The 23,490-nt window shown below is 36.8% G+C and overlaps 3 protein-coding genes across 3 annotated transcripts in view; 2 read left to right on the top strand and 1 right to left on the bottom strand.

The window, feature by feature from the left end:
• Nucleotides 1–381: 381 nt before the first annotated feature.
• Nucleotides 382–5,293, top strand: LOC124157616. Its single transcript, XM_046532488.1, has 2 exons — nucleotides 382–1,728; nucleotides 1,806–5,293. The coding sequence occupies exons 1-2, from the start codon at nucleotides 1,356–1,358 to the stop codon at nucleotides 2,618–2,620; spliced, it is 1,188 nt and encodes a 395-aa protein (XP_046388444.1). The 5' UTR covers nucleotides 382–1,355; the 3' UTR covers nucleotides 2,621–5,293.
• A 4,652-nt stretch (nucleotides 5,294–9,945) lies between these two features.
• LOC124157612 (NSFL1 cofactor p47) lies at nucleotides 9,946–17,707 on the bottom strand. Its single transcript, XM_046532482.1, has 8 exons — nucleotides 17,076–17,707; nucleotides 16,860–16,993; nucleotides 16,599–16,775; nucleotides 16,304–16,416; nucleotides 14,297–14,444; nucleotides 12,616–12,750; nucleotides 11,732–11,935; nucleotides 9,946–10,282 (listed from the first exon to the last, which is right to left on the bottom strand). The coding sequence occupies exons 1-8, from the start codon at nucleotides 17,172–17,174 to the stop codon at nucleotides 10,150–10,152; spliced, it is 1,143 nt and encodes a 380-aa protein (XP_046388438.1). The 5' UTR covers nucleotides 17,175–17,707; the 3' UTR covers nucleotides 9,946–10,149.
• Nucleotides 17,708–17,780: 73 nt separating this feature from the next.
• Nucleotides 17,781–23,490, top strand: part of LOC124157611 (muskelin) — a 33,741-nt gene continuing 28,031 nt past the window's right edge. The window contains exons 1-5 of the mRNA XM_046532481.1: nucleotides 17,781–18,174; nucleotides 18,471–18,540; nucleotides 18,608–18,750; nucleotides 19,016–19,214; nucleotides 21,042–21,240. Of these exons, the coding sequence (XP_046388437.1) occupies nucleotides 18,089–18,174; nucleotides 18,471–18,540; nucleotides 18,608–18,750; nucleotides 19,016–19,214; nucleotides 21,042–21,240 (697 nt within the window). The 5' untranslated portion in view covers nucleotides 17,781–18,088. The remainder of the gene's footprint in view (nucleotides 18,175–18,470; nucleotides 18,541–18,607; nucleotides 18,751–19,015; nucleotides 19,215–21,041; nucleotides 21,241–23,490) is intronic.

Genomic DNA, 23,490 nt, shown 5'->3' with positions numbered 1-23,490 from the left:
ATTAACCTCATTCTTTATTCCCGGGTACTTGTTACTCAGGCATACATTTTGTGATAAATAGAGAGGTCCTTGTAGACAAATTAAAATTTGTCTTACTACTTCCCATTCTTATAGTGAGCCATCTCTGCTCCTGGTACCCTGTAATACCAAATGAAGTGAGTGGGTGAGTGTTGGCTTTTAGTTGTGAAGTGTGAGAAGTGAGTGGCTCAACTAACAGTAATTGTGCTGTAATTTGGCTACATCCACCTCGTAGAATTGTCAATTGTTGTTGGAATGAATTTATTCAGTTTATCAATCATCTTATTAATTACAGTTTGAGTCTTAATATAAACAGATTGGTCCGCAGTAATATTAAATTCTGATTTCACAGCTCATTCAGGTTAGTAATTTTAAAAAGCTTTGGAAGAGATGCAGTGCTGAATGGTGGTGCCGGTGTAAGTTCTAAGTTCCTTAACATTTTGTGCATGTGAATAGTACGTGTGGCGAGTGTAATTTCATTAAGTCAGCACTGGCTAGTGCAGGGAGATTTACGAATTTATCGTGTAACTTGTGCTAATGAGATAGTAATTCCCCATCGTTTGGTGGTGTTGCAAATACAGAATTTGGAGATTTTTCAGTTTTGGGAGTGAGTGTTGTGAGTGAGTGAGGCCATTTATTATGAAAGCCATTGGTTACGTGTATTCTGAGGGGAATGATAGTGCATTCACAATTCCAGTAAAATTTTTGAGTAATTTTGTCGGGCTAGATAAAGATAAGTAATTTCAAGAGATTTTAAGCTAACTTGAGTGTATCTTAAGTGAGAATGGTTCAGTGGAGTGTAGTTAACTGCCGTGATGTGGAAAGAATAAGTACTTTGATGCACGGGTAAAGACAACATCGATAAAGGTAAATGAGCCATACCACGTCTTGACGCGTTAGAGCCGAAAATTTGGTAAGTTGCCTCGAGATGACTCCGGAGAATTTGGTAAGTTTTGAAAAAATTAATTATTAGTGCAAAAGAAAGAATCAAATGCATGATATCATACATGAGAGGCTGAGGCATTTCAAATTTAATTTTTCATTTGCTCAATGAGACCCAAAAGCCTGAATAAAGTACGCTTAATTCGTGTAACATGTTTTTAATAAATTATTTTTAAATGATTTTGTTTTTTATTTGAAGTAGACCTGAGGTTTTAAGGTTAATGTAAATTGTGAACCGAGTGAATGTCTTCCTCTGGTGGCGGTCGGGTCGTGGTAATGTTGCGCATATCGCGGTTCAGTCTTATACATTTTGCCGGTAGATGGCAGCTTGATATCTTACATTAATTCTCCCGTTGGAAGTCCTTAGCGGCATAATGTGATACTTTTTTGTGAAAATGAAGAAGTACTATCAATTGATTTTGATCATAGTTTCATTTTTGAGCGTTACTGCCTTAATTTTTTATAGGCACGAATATCATAGGTTGAGGTATGTCCTCGAAGTGCTGAATTTTTTTGGGGATCCTACGCAGAAATCTAAACAAGTGGACACTCATAGTTGTTTGCTTAATCAACGGACATTTAATCCTGGAGTTGGGGTATATGCATCATGGCAAAGGGTTTCCAACTTCCTTTTCGTGTACTCCGCATTTTGGGTCAAAGAAATGGAGGAAGTTAAAGCCATCGCTGTTAATAGCGAAAGCGAGTCCATAGGGTCATTAGAATGCAGGTTATGGTACGAGGACAGTGTCGAGGCGAACAGGGGCGATGGTAAGTGTTTTTACGTTGTTTTTCATGGATGTAGTCTTGATTTGCATTTTTATAATACTTTGCATTTTGTTTCTCAGTTCGAGTTGAAGACATTAAAGGGTCCTCATTCAAATACCTGTATTGCAAGAGCTCGCATGTTGAAAAGAGAGTACCTCGGTTTGTCTCGTTTTCCCTGAAGGAAGAACAAACTTCAGGTGCTGCTATACCTGTTCTACGGAGTTCAACGCCAAGAAGTTCTCCTAACGTAACTATATTCGCATGCACCGTTCCTGGATACGTTTCTGCATCAGAGGCAGTGGGATTTTTTGCATATCATCAATTGATAGGTGTTACTGCATTCGCTGTTTACGGCCAACCACAATATCAAGGGCTGAATATAATCAATATTCCGTGGAACTTCCCTCATCCGGATTCGGTGGAGATTGAAGCAGCAATATCAGCTGATTGTTATTTGAGGGCTTTTGCCGCTGGAGCTAAGTACGCATTTACTCTGTCGTGGAACCAATATATTGTGCCTCGTTATCATCGAACACTGCAGTCTCTCTTCAATGACTACACCGAATCGGGAAAGTTAATTAATTTCAAAGTATCACGGGTGGATTTTTGCACGGAAATAAGCGACAACAGAAAAACCCTTAGTAATTATGATATGCTCCCTTTGCAGAAAACACACCGTCGCTCCGAGGTTGGTACAAAGTTTGTTCCGATACATACTATGGCTTCTTCTTTTCAGAAAATCCCGAATGACATAGTCTCTGTGCATCACTATGGAATGTGTTTTAAAAGTAAGAGGGGTAGGAAAGGTCGAGTTGTGCACGACCCAGTGTTTCGCAGATTTGATCCAGATCTGCACGATGCATTTCAATTTTGGACTTCCAAAATTAATACATAGTAATTTTTTCATGTCCTGCGTTACATCAAGCATTTACATTTTTATTTACGTGTATTGGTTGTTTGTTATTTGATAACTAATAGTAAGTTTGGAACTATACAAACATTACGAAATATGCCCTATTTTTTTGAAGTCCCATTTTCTAGCTTATAATCCCCCTTTGACGTCAAATAATTCGTATTTTCTACTTCTATTGATTGCTGTGATACAAATTGAATGACCAAACATCTTGCTCTTTGTTGTTGTTACTTGTGGAGCGTTTTATGTCATTGACAGGAATAGTTATTTTGTGGTGCTCAGACCTTGTTTTGCTTTTCCAGAGGTAAAGTTATGCTTTCCATGCTCATAAGTGACTATTGCTCCTTTCAACGCCTTGTTACCCTGTACATCAACAAATTAAAGTGTGGATGCATGAAAATGATAATATAGGTGAAAATGCACAAATTAATCACCAAACTAAATTGAATTTATGAATGGAAAATAGAACCTAATTTGATTTGTGCATTGCACATGTTCCGCTCCAGTCCACAAAACTTATATTTCATTGGTGGTGTCACATGTTAAGTAACTTTGTAAGCATTTTACAAAATTTTCCAAGTTTGATTTTCCTAGAATTTTATCTCAAGTGTTTTATTGGAAGGATGATGGAATCAAGAACTTATCCTGTATGTATCCTGATGGCTACTTGATAGACGGAGCATTATTAGATTTTCACTTAATTTATCCATAAGCTAGTGATACATAATTCATAGATGCATTTCACCCTTGAGCTGTTTCTAGAATAGTTCTATTATTGTTCTAGGAAGTCTTTTTGTGTGGACAATGACTCAATAGTGGCCAGCAATTTTAATTTTGTTCTTAAATGATTATTTGTGGTTTTGTTAAGAAACACAAATAATCATTTGTATTTTTTAACAGTGAATTATTAAATGGATTCCTACACTATATAGAGTGTCAGGGATTATTATTATGGTTTAATGAAATCTATTTCATATAATCAGGCTCTTGTAATTGTCGTAAGTCCTTCAATTTTTATGAAGGACTTCACATTTTGTGGGATGGATTTATTTCTTACCTTTTGTGCCTTGTGAGGCCTTTGCATGATGCCTGCTTTATCTTATGGCCATACCTATCACTACATCCTCTTGTAATACTTAATACGTATGTTTATTGATGATATTATCTGATTTTTATTGTGTTCTGAAAGAGATGCAACAGCTCAAGACTTAACAGCACACTAAATAGTTGCTCCATAATGATTCTTATGTCAGCTTTGTTGGGTATTTTGACAAAGGTTGCAATAAGTTCTGCCAACTATTGCATATGCACATTGCTCAATGCAGCGCAAACTTTCGAAAAACAACGAATATGTTGTTGTGGTATCAATAATTTACCTTTAAGGATTTTCAAATTTCACTTACCATCAGCTGACAGCTGTTACCTTTACACGATGAGCTTAAGTCTATGTAGTAATCTCACTGCAGAATTTGATTAAATTGTAACTCGTTATTTCTTTGAAATATCCATCAGTAGCTATATTATTTGCTAGGACTTACAAATTAGTTCAACCGATGTACTACAAAAATGAGTGTAGTCTACATAGGGCAGTCACTCACTATAATTTTTAGGTAGTTGGTCAAAATTTCAAAGTTTACATTCCTGCCATCAAAATATTTTTCAGGCCGTTCAGGGAGGTAGGAATGGCATAGATAATTATAAAAATGGATGATTGGGTGCTAGATTATAAAGTGTGGAATGGTAAGGTTTTATTACATTCATGCCATTTCTTTCAGTTATCATTAGCCTCTTCGTTTAACAATATGTCATTTGCTTCTGTAATTTTTTATACAGCCTCATTGTGCATGAAAAAAAAATTGCAGCCAAGACAGGCAAAAGTAGTGGTAGGAAAAATTCATGTTCATGACCCATAGCCAAACACTGGTTAAATTTAGAGTCAAAATTTATAGTGCTTGGGATTGAATGAGATTGGATAGGTTTATATCTTCCTCCTTTAGGATAAAGTAGAACTGTCTAACATTTATGAGGTGATCATAGACAAGTGTGTATACTATGCCATTGTTACCACCCCGCTAAGTGTCTAATCCTTCAGTCAATGATTGCTGCACATGTCTAATGGCTTTCATTTCCATAACTTTGTGTGGGCTTCAAAAATTGCAAAATCTTTTTTTTTCATGGCCTCAGGATGATTGAGATTGTTCAAGATTAGAATTACATTTTTCAGGTTCTCAGGTATAAATTTTGGCCTTTAATGAAAGCTTCTGTGGAGTGTTTACTCAAGTGATAACTTCCTCGTTAAGAATTTTTTTTACTGATTATGGTATCTTAAATGTTCCAGAGAGCTTGCTGTTAAAGAGGCGATGATTACCCCTTTTCAATAAATGCGGTGGAGTTTTTTGGTTAGAGGTGAGAAGAAAAAAAAATCACACCTTACCCATTGTCAATTTTATATTTAGCCCAGAATGTGTTATGAACCCTTCAGATACGAGGGAGAGGGAGGGGATATGCAATAAATTCTCTACCTGGGAGTTATCACAGAAGATTTTAAATGATGACATTTAGTGTCATAAATTTTCAGTATTGCAGGGTTTTTTTCATGCATGAAGCTGATTTTCTTTCATCTTGTGAAGTTCTTTCATCCAAAAAAGTCTATGATCTCATAGCAAAAAATGACACTCATGATGCATGGAAGCTCATATCTCATCATATATCTTTATATGTGTAATATTTCATGCCTATGAGAAAAGAATGGTGGGATGGAAAGCTGTCTTGTAAATAATTAATGCTATCCAGGTTCCGTGATTCTAGTAGCATGGAATCAAGGAACTTTGATAGCGTAATTATATCTACAGTGGCTCAGAAATGTTAAGTTCCGTGGTTCAATCCACAGTTCAGGGCCATTTGCCTGGAAAGTATGTAATATGAATTTCAGCACACAGTTGAATGTAACAGTAAACCTTGATCATACCAATTTGTCTTTCGGTCATAAATTTTCCTCTTGCATTTATTCTGGTACGTCATCACTTAAATTGATTGAAGGTTATTTTCCTTTACTCTTTCTTCCTCTGCCAGTTTGAATTTATATTCATCTTATGTGGAATGGTATATTAGCTTTCCGGGCATATAGTTATGTGATTGGAAGCATTGCCATATTCACTCATGAGAAGCCTCTTGCATTAAGTAAATAGTCTATATGTATGTGCACCTCACATGTATTTGTTGACTAATTTTGGCCTTTGATCTACCATGGTTGGAGTGTGGCCCTCATGTCATTCAAAATGTGTACCCTACTTGGTATCCATAAAATTATGCACATATTGAACACATAAATAGGTCACTTATTGGACACAGGGTTTTTGCGACTTTTCAATGTTGCAAGTTACTGATGATATATATGTGGTTCGGATTTTTCATAAATATAGTTAATATTTGTGTTCTTATATTTTTAATATTCCAACTGTGAAAATTTCTTTTTTCCCGATAATTACAGATCCCTTAGGTAATAATTATATTTATCCTGATTGGGGAAAGAGTGCTAGCATTGCACATTTTCTTTGAGATTTTTATTGTGTTATCTAATGAATAATTTTACATAAGCATTAATTTTGCCTCTGAGATTAGTACAATATTAAGTCCAAGTGAGGTAAAATACCGATTGCCATTGATATGTTTGATAGTAATCTGCAATTTGGCACTGATGACTGGTTTTATATAATTGTTCATTGGGAATTTTTATAATTAAGAATTTGTACTCTTTTGGTAGCTACACATTTTGCTTCAATACTCTATATAAAACATGTATGTGAGTCACCATGCACAATTTTATAAATTGCCTTATTGTTGATGACTATCTAGACGTTGCACAGGTTTTGCCATATCCTAGATTTAATAAATAATTGTACCAAACTGTGATGTAATTCACTATTGAATTTTGATGTTACCTGTTATGTATTTTTGATAATTTATGTATATTTTCTCGCAAATAAAAATGAATGACTTTTAAACCTGGATCTCTTCAATTAGCATCAGCACCTCTCATTCTGTTAATTTGGAATTTGTTTCACTGGTTATTCATAGTTTGTAATAGGTGGGTGAAATCTGTTCATCAAATAGAATCTGTGGACTTGTTAGCTACATATGTATATAGCCAAGGGTAAATTACAGTCCTTGTAGGAAACTCACTGTTTTCAAAGCATCTTTGGAGGTATATGATACCTCTAAAAAAAAAGGAGTTCTGAATTTTATTGTTTTGAAAATTTAAAAAATGATGGGAAATGCAGAAATAGGTATGATGCTGTTGTGCAGGTACTTCACATTTTGGAACTTCTGAGAAAAAAATTTGATTTGGATGACCTTGTGGTGACTTCCATCTATTTTCCTCTGTAATTTTAGTGGGGAATATTCTCTCCCCCAATTTGCCTTGATCAGTGGATTGTTATTTCACCAAATATGAATGAATTTTTCTTAATCATACCCTGTGTCACATTTTATTCGAGTGTATCAACTCGGGCATGAGCCAAATAGAGAAGCTCAATGGGTGGTATAATACTAAAGATATCAGCCTTGGTATATGTTTAATGAAAGTTCATATTTTTTGTATCTTTTAACAAAAAATAGCTATGGTCAATAAAAATTCATACCAGATCAGTTTCCATGTTTCTCTACATTTTCTAGAAGGTAAGTTAGGTGCTTTACGTCATCAAGTTTGGCTAGTGGTGGAGTGATAGAATGCAGTATGGTAAGAGTCAGGAGGCAAAGCTGAGGGCAAGGGGTCTTTATAGAGGAAACCCCCATGCATGTCCTTGAAGATTGATATAGGCTGTAATTTTGCTGCTATTTAAGTACTTATTTAAAAAAAACTTGAAGTGCAGTGATGATGGCAGAGCAACCCATTTACACCCAACAGTATTTCTACCTGTGGGAAATAACATTGGAAATTTGTAAATCATATCATCTTATGTTGAATAAATTTTTTGTAAAAGCCCTAATTATAGTCAATTTCTCTGTGAAATTAAGACCACTTGACCATTAGTGAGTAATGACTTGCATAAAGGCATTTGCACAGTGGGTGAGAGCACATGGAGAGGTAACTGGAGTATCCTCTATTGTAACATTATGGTTGAGGGTTTCAATTTTTATGAAAATTCCATGTGAGGTCTTGACTGAGATGAGCAACTACTAGGTGAAAAAGGGGTTGAGAATTTCTTGGGTGAACAGGGTGGAAAGAAGAAAGAGAATTCACATGATTGTGATATAGTGTATGGTGCTCAAATGGAATGTAAACTACTTGCCTATGCAGTGATATAATGACTGACCTCGGGGGACTCAAGACCATTAATAGACTAAATCCAAGGTAGAGCCTCTCTCTCTTGCAAATTCTGTATTCCTGGATTGGCACTTTCCTAGGCTCGTGGAAGTATTCTGAGACCCCTTTGTACTGATTAGAACAATTTTGCGTGTGACAGACAGAGGTAGCCAGATCATACTCTTCCATTTGTGATGTTTTCTGCCTGAATCAAAAGGATGAATGATGTTTGAAATCATAATTTTCAAGGAGCCTTTATAAATTTAACCCTATTACCATAAATCCTGATAAACCCTACTATAGATCCTTCAATATATATTCTTCTTGTGATGCCTTAGTATGGTATGAAGCCTGTTTTATCTAATGGCCATTCTTCTTTCCATTCCATGCCCAGTCTTTCGGTCATACATCACTGGATTCGGTCATACATCACTGGATTTTCCTGATGCTTAAATACTTAATTCTTATCTTTAATAACCATCCTGCACCCTGAATTCCTTCACATCTGCATATCTCATCTCTGTCCACTCTTCTCTCGAGAAAAGTCTTGAATGTACTCTGATCAACCTTGTGTGTGACATTGTTTATCTCTCTGCATAACCTTGCCTTTGTTGCCTCCTGTAAGTCTTTTATCTTCCCTGGGTGTACATACATCCAAGTGTTGGCTCACTAAATTAATAACTGAGTTTATAAACCAGTATTTACGGGCCCGGATTTTTGATAAATACCCTGGAGAGTCTCTGTCTGTATGTTTTGTTTTCTAAGGACATAACTGTTATTTGGTATTTCACTAATAAAACCAAAATTATCTGAAGCTGTCCTGATTCTTTGTTGACCTCTTCATGGTAATGACCACTTAGGATTTGTGATCTGTATGCACTGTTGCTGGCCTCAAAAGACACATTGGTGGAAATATTATAGTCCATGTACGTAATTGCAAGAAACTTTTCAACAGTACCTTGTCCTCGTCTCAGTTTCCATGAGGGATCTTGCAGCAAAAGCCATAGGTTGAGAGTCTATTGTCAGTATTGTTCCCAGTCCACTATAGGGTAGTTTCCTTCATCAAAGAAAACGAAATGCATTGATTGCGATTCCTTACCCACCATTAGTGTATTCATAATATACAAATTAATTGGTTTTATAAATCCCAGTTTAGACGAATGGCCACGGTCAATTTTAACTTCATTTGAAAAAGGCCATATTGGCACCCATGCGATTCCACTCCACGTGACGTCACAGGGACCTAGTTTCTATACGAGTAGATAGGAGTTTTACATCGTCTCAGATTACCAATGCATGCATGAGGCACAGAGCTCAGGGAAACATCTCATAATAATCACTCATTAAAAATACCTAAGTTCTGAAAGTTTCCTTTGTTTGATAGGGGAATAATAATCCTTATTTAAGCCAAGCGCTACCTGCTAGCGGCCTGTGTCGTATCAGCGCTCAAGCCTCACCTCACACGCCAACAGCTGGAACCAGAAATACGTCACATGGACTTTTCCCGTCATTCCCACTTAGCCGTCGCGTTTTCGTGCGCTTGAAATTTTTCACTTTCCATTTAGTCGCAAAAAATAGATACCGTCATTCAAAAATTTAAGAGCGTGAAATGTGCATTCCAGGAGTATTAATCTTTTGATTTAGGCAATAAAAAATTAATAGGAAACCACCCTAATAGAAGCATCTTGTAAAATAACAGGTTTATTGGCATCAAATGCAGGTGCTGATTTCAATTTTTCATTCATCGTTGTCCCTGTGCACATTACTCTTGAACCCTTTACCATTCCATTTCTAATAGTAATAAATTTTACTTTGGTGCACTTAATACTGATAATTTTGGTTTGTGCCTTGATAAATAATTTATGTGCCATTTTGAGAATTTTAAATCCGGTTTACCCATGTCTACAAGAGTTCTACAGCCTGTACAAAATTTGAGGTGGGCATGATACTCAAGGTCATGGGTTACTTTTGCATCATAAAAATTGAGAATACATAATACTAATGAAAGTCATACAAAATAAAAATTTATTAACACAATTTTGTTTGTAACTTCACAGATTTATGAACATCCTCATTGCAATTTATATTATAATGGGCTTCTTTGAACAGAATTCCACAAGGAATGGGATTACTAAAGAATTTTTCAAGCGAAACAAATTTCAAAGCTGTGTCAAATTGTATTATCAATAATTAAATAATAGTTGCATCAAGTCAGTCTTTGAAGTAGAGATGCATTCAACACTCCAGCTTCAGCCAATGTCTTGGAACCATCCTTGAGTTCATTTCTGGGGAAGGCAGACAGCAAAGCAAATGATGAAAGCTGATACTGAGGCCGAGCACTGTTCTCAGGTTAAGGAAACACAGGCAAAAAAATGTGAATGATACAACATGGATAAGACACAGGGGGGCGATATTTTCATAAAAACGCAGACATTGCCTAAGAAGGTGGAAAATTCCTCGGCAGAGGAATTTTTTTTTGAGCATTTTATAAGGGTGAGGTGTCATATGAAAGGGAGAAAATTCCAAAAAACAATGAATGGCCTAATCACAATTGAAAAAACGACTTCGTTTTCTTCCACTAATCTATTTTGACGGTACGACATGTTTCGACATGAACTCATAAATGACCGCTCAAGGTTGAAACATGTCGTACCGTCAAAATAAATTAGTGGAAGAAAACGAAGTCGTTTTTTTCATTTGTGAACTTCAACTTCCACAAAGTTGAGCCTGACACCATTGAACGAATGGCCTAATTTTACTCACTGCCATGCTACATTCAACTTTACTTCTGTTGACCAAATTCATTGCTGAAATTTAAAATCCTGTTTCAGAAAGTGGAGATCAAGCTAGTAGGACGAGCTTTCCCCTTACTATGCCATCTCAGGTATATGTGACGGCATCTTAAGAGGAATATATTCAGAAAAAAAATTACTGTTTATAAGTGAGAGCAAACAACAGCCAAACCTGAAGGTAAGAGAGAGAAGACCCAACCTAACTTGTGACGGGTAAATTGGCTTACCCATTGGCTCCTAGCGGGAACATTCTTTTCTGGAGCCTTTCAAAATTTTCCTATAAGTTTTGTGAAACAGATTTATTGATAACCTGATTATTAGGTCATATACCGAATTGTTTAGCCAAAAAAACAAGGTTAAATATTTTATCTGTAACCAAACTACATACACTAAAATTGCCGTTGCAATGGATACCACAGCTAAGGATATTGCTATTTTTGAAAATAAAAGATAAAATGATGAATTTGACAATAAGATCATAATTTATCATAAAAATGATACCAAAATATTGTTTAAACCTTAGGGGATTAAAAAAAATATATAATTTAATCCAATATTTTGAGTGTAATTCATTATAAAATACAATGAAATGAACATCTGCAAGAAATAATTTCTCTTATGGGAGTAAAAATCAACATTTTTAGGAGTATAAAATGCCAAATTATCAACCTCTTGTTAAAATTATTTCTTGTTTGGGTCTTATATGGCCTACAAATAATATTATTACAACTCCACACTTGTATCACTGGGACTGTAAGAGGAATATGGAATTAATCAACGAATCGGGTACATATGAAGTAGGTGGTCAAAAGATTCACCAGTACTGAGGAAAAGTCCTCTTCAGCTCATCAGTGCTAAGTTACTAGGACGTTTTCAAGGACTATGTTCCAGTATGATTCTTGAAGGCAAAAGGAAGATCTTATTTGGGAGACAACTTTTCCTGAAAGTGGGTAAATTTGAACAAAACTTTGTTAATATATGATGTAAGAAGGATACAGGGTGATGTAACGCCGAACATCATTCACAGTGTGGGTATGATTGAATCGCCCTTGCAAAACTGTGCCATCAGCTAGGCGTACTTGCACGGTGGTAGATGGCTCATCTTCATTCACATTTATTGACTGTGCTGCCGCTGATTCATTAGCCACCCGCTCACCTTCAGTCACAGGTTTGGTTGATCCGACAACTGTAGGCACCGAGCTGCAAAATATTTATTAAATTTTCTGTAACAGATATGCGAGTGAACACGTGCTCACCTTTAAATCGTAGATTTGATAGTCTCATCTAGGATTTAAAAGAAATTTGGAATATTTCTTAGTAAATAGTAAAAATATATTCTTCAATGCAAAAGGGAAAACAAATATGTATTTAACCCATAAATGATGAGTTACTTGATTAATGAAATAATGAGACCACGCAACACAAAAATAATTTTAATTATAGTTTCCCATATTTATAATAATCAATAGATGAGTAACGAGGTATATACTAAATGTGTAGAATTTAATAAGGCTGAAATACGTTTGAAAAAACAATTCCATTACCTGGTTCACACACAGCTAGGGAGGTAAATATTAAGTCAGGCAATCAGAAAAAAAATAATGGCATTGAAACACTTAATGGAAAAGAATCACAGCAAGATGGAGATAAATCACCAAATTGAACCATTAAAAATTTAACTTCACAAGGACAAGTCATATCGCTTCATGTTACTTCATATTTTATTCTATCTAATTTATTCTTCTGCCTATTTCACTCTAAGTGATGACAAATCTAACTTCACTTGCATCATACCAACAATAACTCTTATTGATGTAGTTATCAATTACACATTCCAGCCAACAAAAATTAATAATCAATTAGAAAATGAAAAAACCTACCTCCCTAAAAGTTGACCTTTCCCAGAAAATGCCTTAAACTTGTTAACAACAAACTCCTCATGCCTGTGGTCCTCCATGTTAAGATGCACTTCAGCGCCTCTCCTAGCCCCACGACTTAGTTCTGGAGGCAGCTCTCTTTTCAAAATTAAAACAAGTAAAGTGTAAGGAACAAACCTAATCATCTTAATTTTATTGGATTATCTCATAAGAGATTTTATTACCACAATTAGTTGAGATATAAATATTCAATACTAATAATTTTTTATATTTTAAGGCATAAGCAAAGGCAAACTAAAAACAAGGCAAATTATATGTATTTATATGTATATAGAGGAGCTTGGATTATCCATTCTATACCATTTTTCTGAACTGACGGCGGCTGACCTTGAGCGTGCTCGAAACCCACCCACTCTTCTAGCCAATCACAGAAGAGCGACAGGAGAAAGTGTGGAAGAGCCCGCAGTCTCTCTCCGAACTCTGTGCAGTGCACATCAATCTCCAGCTAGCAGTGTTGCCAAGCCGAATCTTTGGAAATCGCACAGTGCTCGTTCTGCCGCCCCCAATAGTACTGTTATTCCCAAGGCTGGCAACGCCGATCGGCCGGATGGAGGGGAAAAGGGAAGGGAATGGAGGGGAACGGAGAGGTGGAAGGGGCAGCGCTTCTCATTGGCTAGTTTCTATTTTCCACCCAGCCACCGTCAGTTCGGAAAAATGGTATAATGATGGGAAAGCTCAAATGGAAAGATACTCATGATTGTTTCTCAGAAATTTGCATCAAATTTGGTTTCTATTCCATAATTTATCAGCCCCTTTTGCACCCACTCTGCAGAAATAGTACACAGTTGTTTTGAGGCGGAGAAGGGTATGAATGGAGGAATTGGCTAAGGAAGTGATGGGGATAATCCAACTGCAAATAATCACGCATTTATCACTATGTTAAATGTGAATATGTAATTTTAAAAAAAGTAAACTGCTATGAAAAACCACAGAATATATTCAAATATTGGGTGCGCTAAAACAAAAATATATAAATCATATTATATAGAATTTCTCATAATAACAAAAAAAATTCTATATTTTTGAAACTTCTTACATTATGCTTTCATCATCAAATGATCATAGAATTTTGATTTGAGTTTTGCTTTGCTTATTGTAATGTTTAAATAATCCTGCTACGCAAAATGTTTACATCAATTGTGCATATCATTTCAGCAAATTTTTTTAGAAAATTTATAGTAACCATATAAGAAAGTAGTCTGATTAAGATTGAATGAAAAGGTTACCGAGGGATATTCGAGATTCTCAAGATTTCATAAGTACATAAAACAATTTACCAGCCGTAGCAAAAAAATGAGTGGACTGGCAACTTTACCATAAAGAAATTAAACAAAATAATAATGAGATAAAACACAAATGGATTTGAGACATAGACAATTATAATGAATACTTTTAAAACATTGTAATGACTTGCAAACCTCCCTTAAAGTTTTAAAATGCGGAATAAATTAAATAATAAAAATGACACCTGACATCGGGGGTACATCTTGGTAACCCCTGAGAATAACCAAATTTATTTCATTCCTACTGTAACCAACTGTTTTCAAAGTTAATTGAAATACATTATGATTATCTAAATTAAATTTTTTAGAAAAAATTGCATTTCCAACAAATTTTAACATACCCCTGTCGAACAGCATCGAGAAATTCTCTATTTTCAGGATCTGAGTAGCGTCTTAGTGGTCCATCATCAACACTGAAACCTTCTCGCCACATTTTAAGAGTAACCTCTGTTTGGGAATCTTGACGGGAAGTAGAAGGTGACTGTACAACTGTAAAAAGTAAGAAAAACACTCGAGACCTCATCTGATACAGGAGATTACAATGTAAAAATTCCCTTTATGTATCTAACATAAATAACGCTCCTAAAATAGGAAATCTATTATTTTAATTGATGTTTTCCAGTGGTAGAAACACCTCATTCCAAAAATAAAAAGGAACAGGATACCTAATGCAGGAAAAATTAACCATTAAAAGACAAGTACTGGACATACTGTCAGGTGCTCTCAAGGTTTCCATTGTTTCATGTCAGATGAAGACAGTGTCATTGGCAATCCTGCCAGCATCTTCATGTCTGAAGTGAAGTATGATTTAAAATGGGCCAGTATACATATGTTGAAGTGATGGTAGTAATGGTCATTTTTCTGACAGGTTTGCTCTGATATGCTGAAGTCATATCTGGATTTTGAGAGTGGGTTCTGAGAAAAAGTATCTCCCAAGTGTGGGGGAACAGGTGGCAATCCTCTAGATCAGCGGTTCCCGAACTTTTTATTTCCACGACCCATTTTAGCCCATACGTTTTAGCCGCGACCCCTTAAAAATGGTGGTCAAAGTTTAAGTACATAGTTCACCATATTATTTTTATACATCTCGCGACCCCCAGTTTGGGAACCGCTGCTCTAGATAGAAGATTCTTGGTGTTTTGGTGAGTTCTATAACTCTTGGATCAATCTTAGGAAGTAACTTTTTTAACTTGGTGATGACTATTAAAATTGTCAGAGCATCTACTCAACTCAACGCAGGAGCTTTCGAAAAAAAAAAGCAGACGTCAGGTATTTTCTAATACTAAAGAAAGATAGTCAGCCATAGTTGCTGTAAGGCAGGGAGAGAGAAGTAACCATTGGCACACATTACACCGAGGAAAAATATCTTATAACCTTTTAAATTTCTTACGGTAAATTTCTTACATCAAATAGTGTCCTTAGTGCACGTAATACAGAGGGTATTCAGAAATGTTATTCTCATTTCACGCAGTGTGAAATGAGAGTAACATTTCTGAATTCCAACTCATATGAGATTTAAACTAGAACCCTTGAAAGATGATTGGTGATTACGTATTATGTTGATATTAATAAGTTTATTTAAACTTTCCTATGAACTAAAAATTATGACATTGTACCAACAAAAGGTGAGATCATGTCTTAAGATGGCGAGAAATTAAAATGTGTATGAAAACCATTTTTCCTTAGATCCACAATTTTAATTCACTCATAGTCATGGAATCTAACGCATGAGATATTTGTACATAACCTGTGCTTACAATTCAAAAATGGGTATTAAGAGCCTCGAGTTTTTCCAGGAGAATTGAATGGTAAATTTGGAAGAAATAGGCCATCAATCACTGAGTACTTCAATCCAAGGTTCAAGTTAGATTTATGGTAGATCTAAACTACCCTCATCACCGGTGTGAATTACAAACATCCAGGACCGGTTCATGGATAATTATCAGTTACCTATCTATCTACCAAGAAATTAAAATTTACTTTATTCAAAATTCACACGTATAATAATATAATCCACATCGCAGAGAAGATTTCTCGGGTTTTGCATCCGGTAAGGTCCTTAAGGAAGGGACCTATGGAGGACCGATAAAGGTCCTCCATTTCTCCTAGAAGGAGATCTCGAGTACCTTACCCCGTGCAAAACCCGAGAAATCTTCACTGCATTTGCTCGCCGGGAAAGAACCAGATATTACATAGAATTATCCATCACATATATAATTCACTTAATTATAAACAATTCCATCCCCATAACGTAAAAACATGTGTTGAGATTGCATTGGCATTGAAGAGCCGGAAAAATCAAAATAGCTGATAATTTTGAATTTATAATGCTATTTTAATAGACTTACCTACAGTATCATCATTAGACTGGCCAAGTTTATAACCCGTGCCAGTGAAATTCGCCATTCTTCCTTTGCTGCCATGAGCTTGACTCTTTGGATCGACCACTTCGGCTCCATGCCTGTTGAAGGATGAAAATCATAAAGAAATGCGATTTTAATAACACAAAGACTCGAGTAAATAATCACAATTAGTACTACCACAACCAAGCAGACTATAAACTATCGTCAATATCCAACAGAAAATATCACCATCAATTACAACACTTACAGGGAAGAATCGATTGCAATTGGAGTTACTTACTCTTGAACGGACTTAAACATCACGGAAACAATATCTTTTGGTTTCTTTTTTGAAGGACCAAGTATTTGTTGGCCGCTACTCTCAGAACCACCGGCGTAAAATGCTTGCCCTTCCTCATCGTCATCTTGTTCGTCTGACGTTCCAACAGTTTCCTTGAGGCTAGAAACTGTTGCGAAACTGAAGAGGCACAAAACCACTAATAAATCTGATCAAATTCAAAAATATATCGAGAAAAAGTCAACTCCAGGTGTTTTTACTCACCGAGAGGAAGAGGAGCGACCTTTACTTTTAGATTTGTCAGGAGGTTTAACATTAGGTATTTCTTCTATCTCAGGGGAGCTGTCCCCAGCAGGCTGTGCTTCACCATCGTTCTCGTAAAAACCAGCCAAAGCAACCTAGAGAAAGAACTTAATTACACGAATGCTCCGGGGTCCTCAATGGGAAAATTTTATTTACCTCTAAAAGTTTCAAATATACCTCTAATCTCCATGCAGATGATTCCAAGTAGAACTTCGCTCTTTCCGCATCAACACCGGTGATATCAGTAAATTGCGATAATAACGAATCTTTATCCATGGTAAAGACCCTATCGAACCGTGAAAAACTTGACAAGAACCGAGATGAATCGTCTATTTTGTTTTTAAATTACGCTGCTCCTTTATTTTAAAGAATACGTTGAATGCGCCGAATGCGCCACTGGAAATGCGCTGAGAACATGAAGAAGAGGGAGTAAAGAGTTGTGGAATTTTTTAAATTAGAAGTCTGCTAGCTCGGAAGTACTTCAATACTAGAAATTTCGGATTTTTCTCCGGCCATCTTCCATTGATGGAATAACAGGCGTTATGCGAAACAATAACTTTAATCAAATGATAATCAATGCGCTTCGTGCGCAATTAGCGACGCGCCTGATACTTGGGTTTTTTGTTGTATTTTAATATTTGAGCTATAAAATTACGTGAATATACCGTTCAAAACACGTATGACTAGAAGATATAATGAAATTGGTGGAACAGATAGATGTATTGTACTTGGTCCTCCTTTAACTTATTGTGTATATATAACTGAGGCAGAAGCAACAAAAGAACAAACCAAACAAATCCTCAACGGGGTGGAACTGGTTCTTGGTTATTTCGCAATGACAGGAATGAGTAATATCTTGCTAGTGAAGGGAATAGGTAATTCAAACAAGTAAATGAATGAAATCGTATTATGCAACCAAGACGGTCTTATTATAGCAGCTCCGCTTTCGAAAATTACGTGATAGTATTCCATAGCCTAATAATAAGTCAACTGCGCAGATAGGATATTCCAATGTTAGATGAAATTCGTAATCGTTCCTAGCCTTCCGAACATCTGTTGGTAATTTAATAAGGCAGTTCACATTCTAAAATTCTACGAACAGCACGAGTACGCAGGTATCACTCATTCTTTGTTTTGCTTGAACCTCGAGGAACACCTCCATCTCGCGGTGGAGCCGGTATTTTCGAAACATGGCGGCGTTTCGACAAGAAGCTGTTAAGGAGTTAAGTTATTCAGTTCACAAATGCTCTAGTTTTTCATCTACGTACGTTCCAGAGTAAGTAAAACGTTGATTCTTAGATACCGATTCATTGAACCACATGCATTAACTATGTTGACCCGCTGAAGCAAATTTTTAAGCTGCTTCGGATTGATGAGTAAACATCGTAGGAGGCTAAAACGCATTATGTCATAATAGTAACAGCAAAATGATTTTTTTCGCGATTTGATAAAAGATCAAAGTGAAATAACGTTACGGTTAAGTTTTGTTGTTACGGAACTTCATATGGATGCTTCTTGTGCACGGCTGCAGTTGTCATTCATAATTGTTTTTTTGCTTGAATTTATCCACAGAAATATCCAAGTTGACAAACCAAATGACCAGTCTTCGAGGTGGTCCTCTGACACGAACAATCCCCCGCAGGTAATAAAAACAGCTCATTATTTCCAGTGCCATATTTTCGTGCTACTAACTCATTCTCATATTTCAGTTCCTCGTCCTTAAGCTTCAGAAGTACTCCTTAGTTGAGTCCATTACCTTTGGGAAATATGAGAAGACCCATGTATGCAATTTAAAAAAATTCAAAGTATATGGAGGTTTACAAAGTGACAATATGATTGAATTATTGGAAAGGTGAGTTCATCCCTTTGAGTGGGCTCGCAACGGAAGTTGTGTTACCCATAGACGTATAGCTTATCACCTTTGGCAATTAATTCTCACTATTAATTGTTTAAATGCATCGTAAATTTTGCAGTTATCCTGAAACACTTGCATTGATATTATGTAGTAGTCGATCAGATTGATATTGTTGGACAATGATTATGAGTTGTCCTTTATTTGATAATTGTTTATTTAATCATGATAACTATCCAGTTTCTAACGTATTCTTTGGTTTCAGTGGTCTGAGGAACGATAGTTCTCCTGAAACGTTCGAGCTGAGAAGGTTTGTTGGAGGTCATCCTCTTCCTATTCGGTATCTTAAAATTGCTCCATTGCAGTCTTGGGGTCCTTCGTTCAACTTCAGCATTTGGTTTATTCGTATTTCTGGCATAGATTCTTGGGAAGTTGTACAGCCCTGCATTCGTTGGTTCAATGTGGTAAGACATCGAGATTTTTTTTCTTCATGCTCATTTGGATAGAATGTGTGTAGAAATGTACCTTTATTCAGTCTGGCTATATTTTTACAGTTGGATTTTGTACTATTAACATCTTCTACTCCACCATTATCCTTGTGCAGTTTGTGTTGTGTTTTGTGATGCCTTTTTCCTCTTCTGTTAATTTGTATTCATTTGTTTGCCAGATGGGTTTGTGTGAGTGGAAGAGTGATTGTGTGACTGTGTGGTTCATTTTACTTTTGCTGTGCATGCCTTTGAATGCATGTTCGTGTCCTTTACCCACTATTGGTGTGAGTATATCTTCCCTATCACTAGCATTGATCTGGCAGCCTGCCTGTGTCCTTCTGACTGCTGCAAATACTTTTTTTCACACTTTGGACTTTATTACCTGTCACATAATTATGTCATTTGTCAGCTTACTGGAAACTCCCTTTTAGATGGAATACTGAAGGTAAGAAGGACTCCATTTAAAGTGAAAAGCATGATTTAATTTTTTGGGAATTAATCCGGGTGAGTTGTGTCATGATACTTTCATTTTGATGTCCAAATTGTTCCTAATTACTAGGAATAAATTGGTAGTACATTAATTCAGTAAATATTTTTTATTCAGTCAGCAAATTGAGGAGGATCAGGAATGAAATTTTATAAATTATGTAATCTTAATTACAAATAGGTTACAGAATATTGAATTAGAAATTAGAATTAGAATTTTTTATTTGTCCACAGTGATACAATACACTAGTTACACACTAGGCAGGTATATAGGACACGTCAAAATATCAAATATTAGTTTAAAGTACAATATACACATCGAATATAAAATTTTACACTGTGAAACCTTACATGCTATGTACTCAAATATTCATTAATGCAATAGAAGCATTTTTCAAGAAGATAAGTAAAAACAATTTTTTTAAATACAAGTATTCTATTTTCACATTTTATATAGGCAGGCAACTTATTATATAGTTTCGTGCACATTGCACGGGGTCCTTTGGTGGTATGGGTAAAATTTTTTTGTGTGACATGTAGATCATTACACTTTCTGGTATTGTAGGAGTGTATACTATTATTTTGAATGAAATCGCTAAGGTGTTGTTTTGCATAGATTACTATATGTATATACAAGGCACAGTTAACAAATGTTGATTTTTAAATAGAGGTCTGCAGTGAGCTCGGTGATGCTGTTTAAGCATTACCCTCAACAATTTCTTTTTAATTAAAAAAACATTGTGCAACTTAGGTGAGGAACCCCTATGTTATTGTACTTATCAGTTTTATTTATGACATCAAAATGTAGTATATCTTTTTACAGACTGAAGTTGCCAAATATTTTTACTCCATGGCTACTATATTGTTAATCTATATGGGTGAGGGAAGGAGGGGGATCGAGAACAATGTACCATGAAGAGACTCAGTCCAGCACTTAATCCTTTCAGAGATCATGAGCCTCTACTGAAATAGTGGTAGGAAAATCTAAATGACCTTGATGTGCAGTTGGTGGAGCACCCGACTCTGCATCATGAAGGATCTGGGTTTGAGTTCCAGTTAACTGCCTATCACATCACATTTTTACAAAATATGATGTGATAGCCAGTTTTGCATACTAACATTGATAAATTAGAACCAATCTTGAATTTGTTTATTGGTTTAGCACAATTCCAGTCCATCAATTTTATGTCCTTATTCGTTTGTCACTTATTAGATGTCTGGTCCATTCGGAATGTGTGAGGTTTTTGTTGTCCATGCTGCGTCTGTAATACAAAATTACCATGTTGTCATTCTGTATTGTATATCTGCTTTTTGCAGTACAGAGAACGTGAGGCCCTTCGTCTATGCATGAAGCACTTACGATCCCGTGGTCATTGGGAGGCTTTGGAAACACTGGAGTCTGGACAAGGTGTTCCTCCTTTGGAAGATCCTGTCATCACACTCCTTCACAACCTCCTCGTACGTGATGGAGACTATATAGGTGCAGAAAAATTTGTGGAGCAAGCTGCCAAAGGAGGTTAGAATGTTTAAGTGGCTATTTCAATTAATTTTTTGGTCTCTTTAAGTTTCCAGATAGCCATATGTATGTGCATGTTGTTGGGTTTTCTGGTCAATCAATCAACCAAGCTTTTCTCATTGGGGTTTTATTCGGTGGAGTCGAATAACACAATGACATTACATGACACAATCAGGTGCTTCTCCTCTCGCATCCGCCTTACCTTCCCAGGAAACCTTCCCAGGGAAGGAGGGGGAAAACCCAAGTATGGGAAGGAAAGAGGGAACGGGATGGGTTCCTTGACACTCCTTGTGCCTACCCCAGCACCCTTTCTTAATTAAGGCCACCGTCTTAGCTTCGCAAGTCCCGCAATCCTTCGGCGGTCTGATTATCCTCCCATAGTCACTCCTTTGGACTCCTTCATTCCCCAGGTCGATTGCCGTCTACGACTGGCCCCCGTCCTTGGGTCGAATGTCTTCACTGTAATGTTCTTTATTCGGGGTGAGGACAAGATATGCTTGATTCCTCCGGAACTCGCCCTCAGGTGTTCTGATGTCATAGGATCGTGGCTCTGCTCTCTTTCTCAACACGGTCCCATAGCATTTCTTATCTACTAACCAAACTCGATATTGGGCAATAGATCTGCCAGTTCCCAAGTGCGATGGCGTAAATCGAATTGGTATTTTTCTTTTGTTTTCCTGGTCTGCCACTTCATCCTCTTCTCTCTCAGGTGGGGCCATTTCGGTTCTAGCGCCTTTTTCACCATCGGGAATATTTGTCCAGAGCTTACGCCCTATTAATAATTCTGCTGGGCAGTGACTGGTTTCCAGCGGCATAGACCTATAAACTAAAAGTCCAAGATTAGGGTCTCTCTCCTTGGTTAAAATATTTTTCACAATTTTCACCCCAGCTTCCGCCTCTCCATTACTTCGTGCATGGTAGGGGCTGCTGGAAGTTAGTCGGAAGTTGTAATCCTTGGCAAATTGTTTAAACTCTCCTCGAAATTGTGGACTGTTACCTGTTCTCACTTTGTCTGGAATGCCAAATCTAGCGAATATCACCTTTACTTTCCCAATTACGGCTGCTGCTGTTGTCATGCTTAGCAACGCTACTTCCGGGTATCGCGAAAAATAATCAATCATTATCAGATACCTTAATCAAACCAATATCTATGGCTACCTTCTCCCATGGGTGTCTGGGAATTTCAGACAGAATAACTGGTTCCGCCACAATCGGTCGGTGTTCAATGCATTCTTTACATCTAGTTACCATCTCTCAGATTTCAAGCGAAACTGTCGGCCACCAAATGGATTCTCTTGCTCGCGCTTTACACTTAACTATACCCAATTGTCCTCGGTGCAAACTTGACAGCATTTCTTGGTGAAGCGACTGCGGGATTACTAATCTCTTCCCTTGCATGAGCAATCCGTCGGTTTCCATTAAGTTGGCTCGGTATTCAAAGAAGTCCTTGGCCTCTGGATTGACGTATCCTTTACACTCTGGCCACCCTTCTTTAACGTACTTATCACTTTCTGAGTGATCTCGTCTTCTTGCCGCCTTGTGTGAACCTTTTCTACTAACTCGTCCGTCATGAGCACCTGGGAAATAACTGCCTTTTCGTAGCATTCCATTTCCTCTCTTAGTATATCGCCTTCCTTGGAATTTTTCTCCAGTGGGGCCCACGAAAGAGCATCTGGTGTGTGTAGCTCCTTCCCTGGCATGTGTTCTATGCTAAAGTCAAATCTCATAAGGTATACGAAGCCGTTGCAACCTAGCAGATAGTTCACTTAGTGGTTTATATCCTAGTAATGCTACTAATGGTTTATGATCTGTTTGCAGCTGGAATCAAGTCCCTAACACATATGTGGGAAATTTCTCACACGCCCAAGTTAATGCTAGAGCCTCCTTTTCTATTTGTGCATACCGCTTCTCCGTGTCCGTGAGAGTACGTGATGCGTAACTCAATGCTCGCCGTTGCCCATCATTTTGTCGCTGCTCGATGACAGCTCCGAGTCCGTATAAAGACGAATCGGCCGAGATTCTGCTTGACCTTCTTGGGTCAAAAAATGCCAATGCTGGTGCCTCTATCAACATCCTTTTCGCTCATCTAAATGCTGCTTCATGCACTTCTGTCCATGGAAGACTTCCTTCCACCGTGAGTAATTCCTGAAAAGGTGAAGTACCATCAGTAAGGTTTTTCAAGAACTTAAAATGATACCTAACCTTCCCCAAAAACCACCCCATTTCTTCCTTAGTGGTTGGCCTTCTCAT

Source organism: Ischnura elegans, chromosome 4 (assembly GCF_921293095.1).
Source record: "Ischnura elegans chromosome 4, ioIscEleg1.1, whole genome shotgun sequence".
Lineage (NCBI taxonomy): Eukaryota > Metazoa > Arthropoda > Insecta > Odonata > Coenagrionidae > Ischnura > Ischnura elegans.
Note: the sequence above shows the minus strand (reverse complement) of the source record. Positions and strands in the feature narration are given on the sequence as shown.

Coding starts and splice junctions, on each gene's coding strand:
- LOC124157612 (XM_046532482.1), bottom strand. CDS start 17,174: ATGGATAAAGATTCGTTATTATCGCAATTTACTGATATCACCGGTGTT. Junction 16,417..16,598: donor ATGTTTAAGTCCGTTCAAGA/GTAAGTAACTCC, acceptor ATCCTTCAACAG/GCATGGAGCCGAAGTGGTCG. Junction 12,751..14,296: donor CTCGATGCTGTTCGACAGGG/GTATGTTAAAAT, acceptor AATTTTGAAAAG/AGAGCTGCCTCCAGAACTAA.
- LOC124157616 (XM_046532488.1), top strand. CDS start 1,356: ATGAAGAAGTACTATCAATTGATTTTGATCATAGTTTCATTTTTGAGC. Junction 1,729..1,805: donor CGAGGCGAACAGGGGCGATG/GTAAGTGTTTTT, acceptor TTTGTTTCTCAG/TTCGAGTTGAAGACATTAAA.